We start from the raw sequence: 15,944 nt of genomic DNA on the forward strand, positions 1-15,944 counted from the left end.
CTTTTTTCAATACTGTTGGGAGTATAGGGTTTGTGCATATCCCTTTTTATTTTGCATGTGCTATTACCTCAGAGAATCTGTTGGGTTATTTATTTTGCTTTAATTTTAAGTATCGACAAAATCGACATATTTTTTTTTAAAATATATATGGTACGTTCATCGAACAAGAATATTAGTAAAAGTAAAATAGTTGGTTATCCATAGCTATAAATAGCATGAAACAGAGAATATAAGTATGGATGTTATTATGCACCAGTCAATTGTGATAACGCCCGCCCATGATCCATGTGTATACTGGGGATAACGGGGACCGTGTTTTCACCTTCAGGGTGGCCCTGAAGTATCGAGTGAATGCTATGGTTTTATTAAGCGCCGAAAATAGCGGGGAATGGGCTTTACCTAGAATGTCCCCGGGGTGCGGGTGCATTTGTCAGGGAATTTACCCGCTGGGATTGGCTGGACCGAAATTCAAAGTCCAAACTATTCCACGAACCAGGGTGGGAGCGAGGATACAATCGACTGGTGAATTACACTTATAAATACAGCCGACAACTGTACGTTTAAATATCAAACACAATTTTCTCCCAAACTGTTGTTTCATCTGTTGGATATAGCTTGTGTTTAGAAGAATTGTTCGTCCAACATGTGGAAAAAAGGAGTTGGAGACATCACACAAATACAACAGCAAGCTGATGAAAGAATAATGAGCATTAATTACCATTTTGTACAAACATATAAGGATATGGCCATTAGCTGTATGAAGTTGGCTAAACATACAACATTGGACATTGGACATTCAAAATCGAATGTTGTGCTGGCACGACATTGGAAATTGGACATTCAAAATCGAATGTTGTGCTGGCACGACATTGGACATTGGACATTCAAAATCGAATGCTGTGCTGGCACGACATTATACATTCAAAATCGAATGTTGTGCTGGCACGACATTGGACATTGGACATTCAAAATCGAATGCTGTGCTGGCACGACATTATACATTCAAAATGAATGTTGTGCTGGCACGACATTGGACATTAGACATTCAAAAATAAATATTCGATTTTGAATGTCTAATGTCCAATGTCGTGCTAGCACGACATTCATTTTTGAAATTCAAATGTCCAATGTCCAATTTCGTGCTGGCACGACATTCATTTTTGAATGTCAAATGTCGTGCCAGCAAGACTTTCAATTTTGAATGTCCAATGTCCAATGTCGTGCAAGCACAACATTCGATTTTGTATGTCCAATGTCCAATGTCGTGCCAGCACGACATTCATTTTTGAAATCCCAATGTCCAATGTCGTGCTGACACGACATTCATTTTTGAATGCCCAATGTCCAATGTCGTGCCAGCACAACATTCGATTTCGAATGTCCAATGTCAAATGTCGTTCCAGCACAACATTCGATTTTGAATGTCCAATGTCCAATGTCGTGCCATCACAACATTCGATTTTGAATGTCCAATGTCCAATGTCGTATGTTAAGCTAACTTCACACAGCTTTGGCCATTTACTTGGTGCAACATTTCGACAATATTTTATCAACCAAGTTAAAAAACTTTAATATAAACATATATTGTGTAATACAGGTGTTTTGATACAAGATCATGATTAATACATTTCCTCAGTCTGAGAACAGTCAAAGTTGAATCCAAACTGAGACGATTGAAACGTATTCAGATAAACATCCACGCAGTCTGAAAACGTTGGCGAAAAAAACACAACATAACAGCAAACAGCAAAACTAGTTTATCAGATTTCAAAATCAACTTTTGGAAAGGTTCAATGCAATTAGAGTGCTTATCAAACGTCTGTGTTTAAAATCTGGGTGTAAACCTTCATAGCATTTCATAGAAAGACATAGGTCAGGGAAAAACTTATTCCACCTTCGACTAATTGGGAAGTTGAAGCTTAAGACGCCTATCCGATAACGGGATTGAAAATGATAATGGCTTAAAATATATCCTTATTGCAAATTAGCAGCAATTACAGTGCCAATTTTGATAACAGTTTGATAGATGCGTGGTTTAATCTGAGATAGTTCTTTAAATATTTGAAATATTTTGAATCAAGTTTATTATTCATACTTCATATTTTTTTCAGAGGAAATCAGATATATTGTTCGTTATCTACGCTTAACCTGTTAGTCTGTCAAGAAGGTATTGAACTAAATCAGGGTAACGTTACGCTTAAAGAATAACAAAAATCCCTTAAAAGTGACTCGCTCATGTTTTTGGACCAAACATTAGTTTTCCCGTGAATACATCTAGTCTGAAAATACTCATGTTGTCCTTATTTTACTCTATGATATCTAAATTGCAGAAAAAAGTACAGTTATAACATAAAAATATTTTGGTTTTAGTGGGGTTCGAACCAAAGCCGGTAAAATCAAGAAAAAAACAGCCGACTACTCCACACGGCCATCGGGACTTTCACAACAGAACTGGATATGTTGACCTCTTAAGATAACATTGATATAACACGTGATAATGTCAATCGACCAATCACGCAACACCACAGCCGTCATTAACTTTAAATCGCGTTATAAACGCTAACGAGAATCATGGTGTTCAAAGACGATATTTGAGCAAATATCAAAATTTGCTGAAGGGTTCCAGCTTTTGGTATTTTTGTTTTCACACTCTTTATGATTTGCCACACTATATTTCGTAATTACAAAAGTGAATTTTACTAACCATGAGCGAGTCACTTTAAGGTATCCGGCCCAAACATATGCATATCGTGGATGTCTGCGGTGGTATTCAGTATTCAACTTAAGTTAATCTTATGGTCATACATCATTGACTCCATTTACTCTTTTGGTCATTTAATGATTACAAGTAATCCGATTAGCTATATCGTTCTCATATTCAATGAAGACCTATTTTTAAAATACCAGTCCTGGTGACCTCATTTGATTATGGTATTTTTAAAATGGTTTAATGTACAGAACAAGAAAATGCAGAATAGACAGAAATTCACAATTATTTTTAAAATGATACCAACATTATACTGTGTCACCAGGTGAAGAAATTATGATTATTGCTGATGTATCAGAGAAACATGACGTTTGTGGCATACTTTGTTTTGACTTATAGCCGTAGAAATTGAAAATAAAAACGATTAAAAGGCAATGAAATCGAACGCTATAAAGTGATTAAATCAGGACAGCAAAATAATACGATATGTTTGCGGAAAAATAAAAAATGCTGTTTCATTGCAACATAATTAATATATTATATGATTTCCGATGGTATGAACGAGCTTGCTTTCATCCTTTTCGATGAAATATGGAGTTTTATCAGTGAAATAACCACAGTGAAAATATCAATTTGATATTTTCACTCTCAAATATGTTTTTCCTATGACACTCGTGAAATGAAATACGATCTTACACCGAAATAACCAAATCTCTTCTATTTATTAGTGAAATTTAGTGATATTTCACCGTATTAGCTCGACTTCACTTTAAAAAAAAAAACGACAGGGCGCACATGGCCATGACTGTATTTCCGATACTTTCGCATACATACGGCGCGTATGTTTTAAAACTATATCGACCTGTCACTTTATATCGTTATAATAAGGCATACATTATAAAAATAATATACTACAAATTTCAACTCTCGAAAGCCAAAGGTATTTGAACAATTATCAAATACGTTTCAACATTTTTTAAACATGTAGATTATGCACCAGTCAATTGTAACCACGCCCCCCCCCCCCCCAGGTCAGGGGGTATACCGGGGATAGCCGGGAAAATGGGCCGTGTTTTTACCTTCCAGGTGGCCCCACAGTGCCGGGTGAATGCGGTGGTTTTTGTCTTTGCGCCAAAAATAGCGGGAAATGGGCCTTTGGCGGGGATTTTACCAGCAGTTTGTTCCCGCAGGAAAGGGATCTTACCCGGGCTTGACTGGACCGAACGTCAAAGTCCCCGCTTTTCTCCGGACCTAGCGGGGGAGGGAGTGGGGGGAGGCGAGGGCGCGTTGGTGCGTGGTTACAATTGACTGGTGCATTAAAGGGGATAAACAGCTTAGTAATTGCTGATTTAAATTGAAACGTCTACGTGCGTTTGTGTACGACCTGCCTTTAGACAAATGGAATCGATTAGGACTATAATATAAGCTCACTAATTATGAATGAAATACTGATTATTGTCTAATGCATAAACTACTAATGAGACCGTTTGATGTGGTCTATCATTATTGTTAATGTCAAGATAATAGAACTATTTGACATCATCTACCCGGCCGTTCTTTGGGTCAGTGCAAATGCCTATTCATAATACATGCGTTAATAATAGTTTAACGTGCCCACTAATGTAAACTTAATGTACTGTGGCTATTAATGTAACATCCGCTCACATGTTAACAAGAGTGTTCATTCAATTAGCATTAACTGCTTAGGAATCTGCGGCGAGTTTTAGCGTTAAGATCAAATTACTATTTAATTGCTGCTAAATATATCACGAGAGCATATCTTAGATTAAATGTATCTTATATCGTAATTTATTCAGCAAAATAAATCAGACCAATTGGTTTAATTCAATTACCAAGATACATAAATTTAGTTCGATATGTATCAGAAAGGTGGCAAATCTCACAAACTGCGGAATTAAACGCTCGAAGAAAATATTTCTTTTCTCACCGCTGGGATATTGTTATTATGATGCAACAGCGAATGAAGCAGCAGCGTGTTATGAGAGGGCTATTTGAGATTCTGTAACGGCAATACGAGGGCAGTATGGAATTGCTTCCATAAAGCCAATAAGTCGTGTGTGTTATTTTAATACAGAAGTGAAGAAGGCGCTTTGTGACTTACGCCGTGAGACCGAGATATGAATATGTGATTTAAATACAGATTTTAACATTAAAGTTTGGATTATTTCTTTAATGTAGTCTTTGAATAAATCTTATTGCAAAAAAGACAGATCGTTTTCCTTAAGAATAGTATTTGGTGTCTTATATTGGTATATGGTTTCTGTGGACTTTTTCATATATGTTTAGGAATATAAGCTCAGATGCATTTGTCGCAAAGAACGGATGAATATCGGATCACTAATCTAACACCGTTGATAACATTTTACTCACTTAACACTTTAGACCCAGTGCAGCGATATTTTACATCTGAATATCGCTTGTAAACAAAGTTGGTAATTTGTTTTGATCAGTATAATAATATCCCTCATTATCAATAGCGGCAGAGAAAAACCCCACGCACTGTTATATTTGCTTCTTCGCCAATGGACGTCTTAACAACATTGACATTTATGGGCTCTGAATACTGGTGAAAAGTGGGATACAAATACGCCATCAAAGGAGATCATTCTTGCGGAATTTGAATGGATACTGCGTAACAAAATGTATTAGAGCGGAATCGTATAGGACGGTTGCTGTGTAATTTGTTAGTGAGAAAATACTCGTTAAAGTTCGGGAAATTGTCTGCAAGCAAATTCTTCGACCTGTCTAAAAGGATGACGATCCGTTTCGCGTTGACGATCACCGTTCTTATGACCACGATTTTGGATTATTCCTTACAGGTATGTTTTTTTTAATTAAGATATATATGCTTTATTATGTTGTATTATAATTTGATAACGCTAAAGATGCACTCTTGCTCCCATGTTAGATTTACAACAATTAATAATATTGTTTAATATACCAAAAAGGATGAATACATGTCGAAAACAATGTTCATTATGAAGGATACCGAGTTTAATTTGAAAGAAATGATTCTAAAACATGGTATTTCTACTTTACGAGACAATAGAAGACCACAGTAAACCTTTTAGCACTCACTAATCATTTGATATTTTTACGTTTTCTCTTATTAAATACACTGTTACAATCTTGTGAACAGTAATTAACATTCTCCATAAATCCATTATTTAGTAAGTAGTTAAAGGCTTATCAGTCAAAATTTATGTTTGTTATAAATGTGTATGTATTGATTTTGAATAAGAGTGTCACTTTTAATTGAAATAATATCGCTAGCATTATAAAGTTTTTTCGCGAGATACAGAACATTTAAACGATACTTTTAATATCTTATTTATTCATTTTTTTTTCAATTGTTTCTTGGTTCCCTTGAGTTCCGTATTTATCTTCTTTCATTTTTACCTATATTTAAAAAACAACAACGCTGCATTGAAATTAAGTATTATTAATACAAACAAAGATTTCTATTTGCACGGCAATTTGGATTGTTAATTTAATCTGGATTTAATTGTGCAAACAATGGGAACTGATAAGAAACCGGAATAACTAAGAGTCTATATACTTATGGCCTTCTCTCAGATAATGGTGTTTATATTTCATGATAAAAAGATAAATAAAGTCAATATTGGATCTACTTTCTGCACTCTCCACGTTAAGACATTCGACCCGAAAAAGCTAATCATTGTATCGTGCAATTTGCCATTATTTAACAATGCATACTTGATGGCCCGATATTGCCGCTGTTATCGTTGAGGAAGGTTACTGCTTACTGATAATGTTTATGTAAACTATAATAAAAATATTTACGTTCGTTATTTGAATTGAAATGACTGGTTTTGCAATAGTTTTGGACCATAACATAATTTGTTTACAGATAAAATACAGAGATTAGCGTATATGATGGGGTTTTGATAAAAAGATACCCGGCAACAAATTGCCTAGTTAAACAAGCGCTTATGTCGCTTTAACACTTTTTATGCATACTAAACTCATACTTTTTTATTTTAAACAATATAGTCGGATGAGTTAAATATAAGCATCCAATAAATTCTAATCTTTTCCGTGCATACATCTAGAATTTGTAGCTTAAGGCTCTCGCAGATTGAACGGTTTGGCATATTTATTGTGCCACTTTCAGAATGAGCTGATTTTAGCATTTAATGCCTAAATAAAGTCAAATAAGATCGTTCACAAAACAACAATCTCCTTTGTTTAGAACAAAAAGTTTATTTTTCTTTCAATTTCGGTTTCAAAGAGTAAACTGATTATAAAATAAATGTTCTCAGATGCATAACTGGGAACAATAAAATGGTCTGAAACATGAGCGAGTCCATTTGATCCCTGTTTAACCTGTGTAATACACGTGCGAATGAAAACGGCCCCTTTCAAATTCTCGGTTTGGTAAAAGTCACCAACCCTATCATTTTTTTATAAAAAATAAATAGAAATGATACAATATACGATTCATGGCAAACATACGTGTCAAATACCATGTATTGTATAGTCAACATAATGAATGTATAAAATAAATATGCATATTAATTAGCTACATATATAAAAACGGAAATACAGTCTAACCCCGTTGGCTCGAACTCCAAGGGAACGGCGGAAAACCTCGAGCTCGGAAAATTCGAGCCAAGCGGGAATCTTTACCTTTAGTATAAAGAAATGGGTCCTTAACATCCAGCTCGAGCCAACGAGTGATTCGAGCCAAACGAGTTCGAGCCAACGGGGTTCGACTGTATGTGTAAACAGAATATTTTAATAGAAAGCCACTGTATATGTTTGTTTACCATATAAGATTAGGTGAATTAGGATGCAGTACTTCAAAGACATTTGCACAAAAGATAAACAAAGTAAACACATACTCAAAGGCTGTTTGGTGGTAACAATACGTAAAAACAAAAAAAAGGTAATATAATTATGCACGAACAAAAATCACGACAGAGCTCGATTAAAGCTGCTTATTCTGGGGTTAAGGCTAATATAATTATTAGAATGTATTACGTCATAGTAAGATGACATTAAGTCAATTCTTAATGATTAAGATTAGGCGGAGTGAGCGTAGCGAACGAGTCCTTCTTAATCATTAAGAATTCACTTATGTCATGTAACTGACTTGTAATACAACCTCATTGGCTGATACATTGTCAACGCAAAATTTGACGCAGGGATTGTGTATCGGATGCAGTTGGATGATCTTTAAACACGCGCGGAAGTTGAAATTCTTCATGATTCTACTACTTAATGATTACCTATCTGCAATTTTATTGGTTGAAAATGTTAAGATATATGTCTGAAGCAGTAAGTGGTAATATGCATTGGAAGAAATAGTGAACTATGATAATCAAACTTAGTGTTTTAGTTTTTGTGCTGGCTGATTTCATTCGAGGGGTTTTCAAATTTTATTTCAATATTTTTATGCACCACTCAATTGTAACCACGTCCCCACCAGGTCCGGGGAAAAGCAGGGACTTTGACTTTCGGTAAAAAAGAACATATGGTAAAATCCCAGCCGAATGCCCCCGCACCCCAGGCACCCTAGGTTAGGCCAAATCCCCGCTATATTTTTAGAAGACAAAACCGCCGCATACACCCGGCACTGCGGGGCCACCTGGAAGATAAAAACACGGCCCATTTCCCCGGTTACCCCCGGTATACCACCACCGGACCTGGGGAAGGTGGGGGGGGGGGGGGCGGCCGTGGTTACAATTGTCTGGTGCATTACGTTGATTGATTCGGACGCATGCGCAAACATCAAATCACCGAGAGTCGCAGGACGAGGTAGACCGCTCTATTTCCTGTAGATCTTCAAAATTGAACATAACAATATAAGCTGTACTTGAAGTACGTATACTGCTTGTCTTATGATCATGCAAATAAAACTAGGCTAAGTGGTTTGAGCAAGATAGTTATTTTGGTATTTAGCAGATACCAGTGAGCTTTCCAAGCTTTAAAGGGACTCGCATAAGTTTTGCCACCAAATTGATTTCCCGGTAATTCATCTGCAAATACTTATACCTCGTATTAGAGCTTTTTAACTCTTTGATACCGTAATTGCGGGAAAAACACTTCAATAAAGAAATCTGGTTTTAGTGGGGACCGAATCCACATCGGTACAATCAATGAGAAATTAAAAAAAGTGACAAAAAAAAAACATACGCCCACAATGACTTTTACAGTTACATTAGAATAACATTAAGCCGTTTTTGTTGAAAAGCGTTTCAAATGCTATTCAAAATCGTGGACTTCAAAGACAATATTTCGGCATATATCAAGATTTGTTGAAGGGTTGCAGCTGTCACTATCTTAGTTTTGTTACACTCCTTATGATTTGCCACAGTTTGTTTTGTCATACAAAAAAGTTCATTTTACAAAAAAACTGTGCGAGGCCTTTAATAAAGTATTTTTCGAGATATCATAATTAAAACGTTACTAAGATGTCGGAATTTTATAAACAATCAATTGAAATTGAATTGCAAAGGTGTAAATTCAATTCAATTCAATGCCTTTCGTGCGTCTTTTTACCTAGCCAATAGAAACCATAGCAAAACAACAACAGCAACAGCAACAACAACACTTTTATGTCATTGGGCGTTAAGAGTTTCATAACATTTTGTATCAAGCGGCAAAGAACGTTAGATTATTTTAAACACATGTCAAATAACGCACGAAAAAGCCAATGTTTGGTAAAAAAAAAAGTTTGTCGCTATATGAGTAAGGCAGAATAAAGTTATACCAGTTTAATATTAGAAAACACGTGATTGTTGAATGACTTCCGAATCAAGTTACGCCACAAGATAATCAAAGTACAAAGAGTCGCCCTAAAACTGCAATGGTAGAGCGTTCGATTCGGGTGCGGCAGGTCGGGTGGAGGGGATGGGGGGATGAAGGTCAAACGCCGTCCGCGTCAAAGACGTTTAAATATTTTTCCAATGTCCGGATTTGACTGCGAATTTATGGCACTTCTATCTCATGTCACTTATGGCATTAAATACAATTTATGATGGCGTCACGGCGGGGTCAAGAAGCCAATGGGCGTGGGCAGACATTGATTTGCTTCAATAAACAAACATGCAAACAAACAATAGTCACTAATCTTTGTTTGTTTTAAGAAGAATATCCTGAGAAAACAGATGGAAATTCTAGAAGAGGAATAAAAGGCATTTCAAATCAACAAGTATCGAGTTTAATTACAACTATCATAGTGGTAATATAATCTTTTATTGCTCATAAATATGTACAATGACGTTATAAATTTTTAATATTCTTCCCCATATCTTCCTCCATATTCTTCCCCATATCTCGTACATTATTTTGCAGATATTCTACAAACTTACATCGTAAGAGTGAAAATTCAGCCTTTTTTGAAAACATTGTATCTGTATTCAATCTTGTTCGTTGCTTTTATAGCTCGTTCGGTGAGTAAGCCTGCGGTCATTCGGAGGTCTTCGGCCATTTTTATCGAAAGCAACCTCGGATGTATTTGGACGGTTTTCATGCTCAAACAGCGGTACGTTTAAGTCCGCTGCATGTAGATCGCGTATTAATTTTTTTTAGCAATTAAACTTCATGACTTTACTTTTGTGAATCTCAATTATGTTTGCAATAAAACACTTCACTGGCAATCAATTTAAACTTAGATAAAAATACAACTCTCAAACACTAAATTTAATTAATAATATAATTAAGCATTTACGAACTCCTTCAACTGATGTACCGGCATACATCCGTTTTTGATAAAATTGGCCGAGGAGTTCCGAATGAGCCTGCGGTCTCGAGGACTACGTGTTTACAATCCGAATTCGATATGATACAGGGGTGGTATTTAAGATGCGACTTAAGGAAATCTTATCGTCATACGTCAACAACTTCAATCACTATATTGGTCAGATATTAATAACAAGTAATCCGATTAGCTACATCGTTCTTACATCCAAATAAGAGCAATATTTAATATCAGCCCAAGTCACCAGTATAGCGTCCGATTATAATATCCCGTAAATATCGCTTGACGTTTTTGACTTATGGCGACGGGGAACAACTTTTCACTCCGATGCAACAAATGGATAGTTCACACGTGCTGTTTAATATTTAATTATAAATAATATTCGTTTGAATTTGATGCAAAATTAATATGATTGTATTAGTATACCAGAAATGATGCATACATGTCGAAAACAATTTGTTATGAAAGATACCTACTAGAGTTAATTTTGAACGTATTTGACGATAGTAGATCGCAGGAAATACTTTAGCACTCACCAACCATTTAATATTTTTGCGTTTTCAGCTACTAAATACACGGCTACAATCTTGTTATCAGTATTAATAGTTTCCATAAATGCATTATTTAGGAAGTAGTTAACCACTCAAAAATTATGTTTGCTATACAATGTGTATGTATTGATTTTGAATAAGAGTGTCATTTTAATGTTTAAACTAGTAAAGAAAAGAGGGGCGAGGAGAAACAGCACCCTTCAATCGCACGATCTAGTTTGCGTGTGGGCGAATGTGCACTCAAAGTAATTTAATCAAGATATATATTTATGCCCTTAGCAAAATGTTCACAAACATAGCGAAAAAACCTCTCATTTGAAATCATGTCATGCAACCACTTTTCCTCTGATAATTGGTTAAAATAAATCCTTTCTTTATAAATATTAGCTCTCAGCAGAGGCCTGTTTCCTGTATGACCTCCGAGATAAGTGAACAAGGCACTAGACCGACAAGAAACGTTTCCATCAATTGGCAATTTTGTTTCCGCCTGGAATAAAACTCGGGTTTAATACGGCGAGAGTTTCCTGTAAAACTGTAATAAACCTTCTACAGATGTATTTATCTACAACAACATTGCAAACAACAATCGAACTGTGATTGCTCAATTTGTTGTTGGAAAAAAGATTAACGAGCGTGAACGAGCAATTGCATAGAGTTGTGTGATAATTAGATGACACACGTTTGGGTGGCATATAGGCACACGTTTTAAACAAACACTAGCTTTAAAGAGATTCAAGATTTCAAGATTCAAACATATTGATTAAGTAACGTAAACATATTGTTTCTTGTTACATGATAAGTTTAATTTACATTATATATCACGTGACATAATCATTTCTTATCAATTAATTGCATATTAAGTATATAAATGAGAGAAAATTAAAATAAAAACATATGCATGCATAGATAACAATATCAAAAGAGATTTTATTGAGCAAGGATAAGTGTTAAACCGACTGGCGTATCATCGGCGTCCGGTTGCATTTTTATTTCAGAGTTGTTTCCGTGCGTTCGCCTTTCACTCGCGGTTCAGCTTGCATTAAACCATCGCAGCAGCAGCTTTTGTAGCAACATCATGATCTTGATCTGATATAAACAGACGTTAAAAAAACATGCTGTTTTCGACTGGTATCGAAGTTAACTTGAAACTTTCACTTGTTGACGAAAATAATATAGTCGACCTCCGTTTGCTCGAACTTGCTTGGCATGATTTCCTCGTTGGTCGAACTGGATGTAAAGGACCGATTACTCAAAACTGAAGGGAAGTATTTCCGTTTGGTTCGAATTCCTCGAGTCTCGAATTATTTTTGCCGGTCCCTGGGACTTCGAGCCAACGGGGTTCGAATGTATATTAATACATACAATGGAATGACTAACCGTCGGAATGGTGCACGTTCGATTATTTTTTATGCATGAACTATTACTGACTTGAAGTTTATCGTCAAAACCTAAGTCAGTAGTTGTCCAATAAACGAATGGATACGTAATAAATACAGTACGGGTTTCTCTTCAAAAGTGTCCTCTTACAGACGTAAGAATCCGTTTCGCTAGGGCGAAGCCGAGGATAAAATCGGTGTTCGTCCTAGCGAAACGGTTTCTTTCGTTTGTAAGCGGAAACTTTTGAAGAAAATAACGAGTTACTATATCTGACTTATACGACGATAAGTGTACTGCATATATAAGTGAGCAAATAATGGCATTAATAGATAAATATGGATTTATAAACAGAAACTTTAAAATAGAAATATTTTCCTGAAAGATAAATATACGATTATTATCATGGCCTTTCTTAATACAATGCCTCGGCTAGTGGATTTACTCGACATTTTCGTGCACGGTCCTTTTACAACCGTAAGAAGACACTTTTTCAATAGCTCTGCTGGGGGTATAGTCGTATAAAGTGTGAACTACGCCAATAACCGTACCAGCTAGAGTTCATGCCATACTTGACTCTAATTTGTTGGAACCGATGATCAATTATGGTCGCAGTTTGAATCATTTTGGCACGGAGTTCACAAGATGATGAGTTAAGTTTTTGGATATGTTTTTAAAAAAAACAAACCGAAACACTATGTTGCTGGGAGTAATTCACCAAAACATCATAATACAAAACCAACATAACAAATGGATTAGCAGCTTTCATTCCTACAAAAAACTCTTTAAAAATCAAAAGAGTGTTGCATTGAGGTGCATAGGAGAGGTACTGCTGTTCTTATTGTATTGAAACGGTGATACTTGTCTTTGTTCGTGTGAGAAATCAGCTTTAAAGGTGCACTTACTCCCTAATTAAATGTACCAAAATTAATACAATTGTTTTAATTTACTATAAATGATCAATAAATATCGAAAACAATGGTTCTTATCAAGGAAACTGTGTTTAATATGAAAGAAAGGTGTAAAAAACACGGTATTGCTACCTTATGAGACGATATTTGACCTCTCTAAATCTTTTAGGACCCACCAGTCATTAAACATTTGTGCGTTTTCAGCTATTAAATACACTGTTACAATATTTTTATCAGTTATTAATATTTTCCATAAATGCATTATTTAGTAATTAAGTTAAAGATTCATCACTCAAAATTCATACTTGTTATACATGTATATCATTGATTTGAAATACGATTCTCACTTTAAACAAATCTCCAGTGATTTCGACATGGGAAGCTCTTTAATTACATTTTACTGAATCATGTTCTAAGGAAATATGGCTTTACGTCATGTCCAATAAAACAGAAGTTATTCCAGTTGTTGGAGATTGTTTTCATTTTTGTACTTTTAATAGTACAATGAAGTTAAAACATGTTAACCGTATCGCAAGTTAATAATGAAATACGATGACTATCGGTCGGTATGTACTTATCATTAAAGGCGCATAATATAGGTTGATATACTTGTTTTGTTTGTTTGAATTTTAAAGCCATATCTTGTTTAACTCGTTAGAGTTTAATGAGCTAAACATGAAAACCCATTTAAATAAGGTACACATAAAACAGATAGAAGCGATGTTTTGACGCTTTTTTAACTTTATTGGGGGGGGGGGGGGCTTTGTGGCCACGTAGCTATTTATTGGATTTTGTGTTTTTTTATATTTTTAGTCTAATGAGTAAAACATGATAATGCATTGAAATAATAATAATGATAATAATAATAATAATAATGATAATGATAATAATTAATTATAATAATAATAATGATAATGATAATGATAATGATAATAATAATAATAATAATATTAATAATGATAATAATTAATTATAATAATAATAATAATAATAATAATAATAATAATAATAATAATAATATTAATAATAATAATGATAATAATAATCATAATAATAATAATAATAATTATAATGATAATAATAATAAAAAAATAATAATAATGATAATGATAATAATAACAATAATTCTAATATTAATAAATAATAACAATAATATTAACAATAATTATATTAATAATAATAATAATAATAATAATAATAATAATAATAATAATAATAATAAATAATAATGATAATCATAGTAATAATAATAATAATAATAATAATAATAATAATAATAATAATAATAATAATAATTATAACAATAATAATTATTACTATAACTATTATTTAAGCATCATATAAGGCGCCTTTAATGGACAATTGAATACAAAATAGCTTAGTATTTCAGAAAATATTAAAATACATCTGAATGGATGTCATGATATTTTTCGCTCTTTTCATTCTGTCTCTTTTCGGCTTTAAAACAGACAGATGAGAGATTACTCTCCTGTCCCTATAGTCTCAGATAAATTAGATTGTAGTCCTTAGAACGGTAAATCAAACCCTTATTAAGCTCGTCAAGGATCTTCGGACATAATTATACGTCCCAAGGTGAACCTATACTGGTATATTTGTAAGCTATTTAGGCGCTCTTAACTAAACTCGATCGTGTAATCGTTTAGCGTCTATTAATACACGGACAAAGGGTTGAAAGGCGTTTTGATTCAACGAGTTGTTCTTTATTAATATTATCTATACCGTGAAAAGTAGACTTGTATTAATATGCATCTTACAAAAGCCAAAACATGTTTTTCATTAGGGAAAAACCTATAAATGTAAACAAAAAAAAACATTCTAAAATCTTCTTTGTTTCGCAATATAGTTATAACTTCTGGTTTTGAATAGAAGATGTTTACATTGCCAATCAAAGTGTATGTTGTTCGATCAAATTAATGTCACAGTCTACGATATATTAGGGAGATAATTACGCTTACAATGTATATCATGAACATTGCACTGCTTTTCTCAAAGTGACACTCTTTTTCAAAATCAATACATTCACAAATAGAACAAACATCTTTTTTTCTGATAAACCTTTAACGTCTTCCTAAATAATGCATTTATGGAAAATATTGATTACTGAGAACAAGATTGTAACCGTGTATTCAATAGCAGAAAGCGCAAACATATTAAATGATTGGTGAATGCTAAAATATTTACTGTGGTCTACTATCGTCTCATATGGTAGAGTACCGTGTTTTATTCTCATCTATCCCAAATTAAACATGGTATCCTTCATAAGAACCATTATTTTCGACATTTATTCAATCTTTTTGGAATATTAAAGCAATGCCATTAATTGTGGTAAACCTTATTTGGGAGTAAGAATGCATCTTAAATAATGTTTGAAAATCCATTTGTGTATCTATTTTTCCCTTTAGATACATCTGAGTATTGGCGCCGACGTAGTTTATTGTTATGACATTTCAATCACTCAAAACAGTTCATGACCATTTAAAAAACATTTAAGATAAACCAGTCTATGATCAGAAAACATCTGAATTGGTTGTCTGGTTAGCGCAGTGGTTAGTGCACTCGCTTCACACCAAGGCGACCCGGGTTGGATTACCGGCCTGGGCGCATGCGACTTTGGTTTGTGGTTACCAAGTAGG

At 34.3% G+C, this 15,944-nt stretch overlaps 1 protein-coding gene across 1 annotated transcript in view; it reads left to right on the plus strand.

Annotated features, from left to right (window-relative positions):
• Positions 1-4,493: 4,493 nt before the first annotated feature.
• LOC128229011 (parathyroid hormone 2 receptor-like) overlaps positions 4,494-15,944 on the plus strand; it is a 37,089-nt gene continuing 25,638 nt past the window's right edge. The window contains exon 1 of the mRNA XM_052940676.1: positions 4,494-5,547. Within this exon, the coding sequence (XP_052796636.1) occupies positions 5,482-5,547 (66 nt within the window). The 5' untranslated portion in view covers positions 4,494-5,481. The remainder of the gene's footprint in view (positions 5,548-15,944) is intronic.

The sequence above is a fragment of the Mya arenaria genome, chromosome 1, assembly GCF_026914265.1.
Source record: "Mya arenaria isolate MELC-2E11 chromosome 1, ASM2691426v1".
Lineage (NCBI taxonomy): Eukaryota > Metazoa > Mollusca > Bivalvia > Myida > Myidae > Mya > Mya arenaria.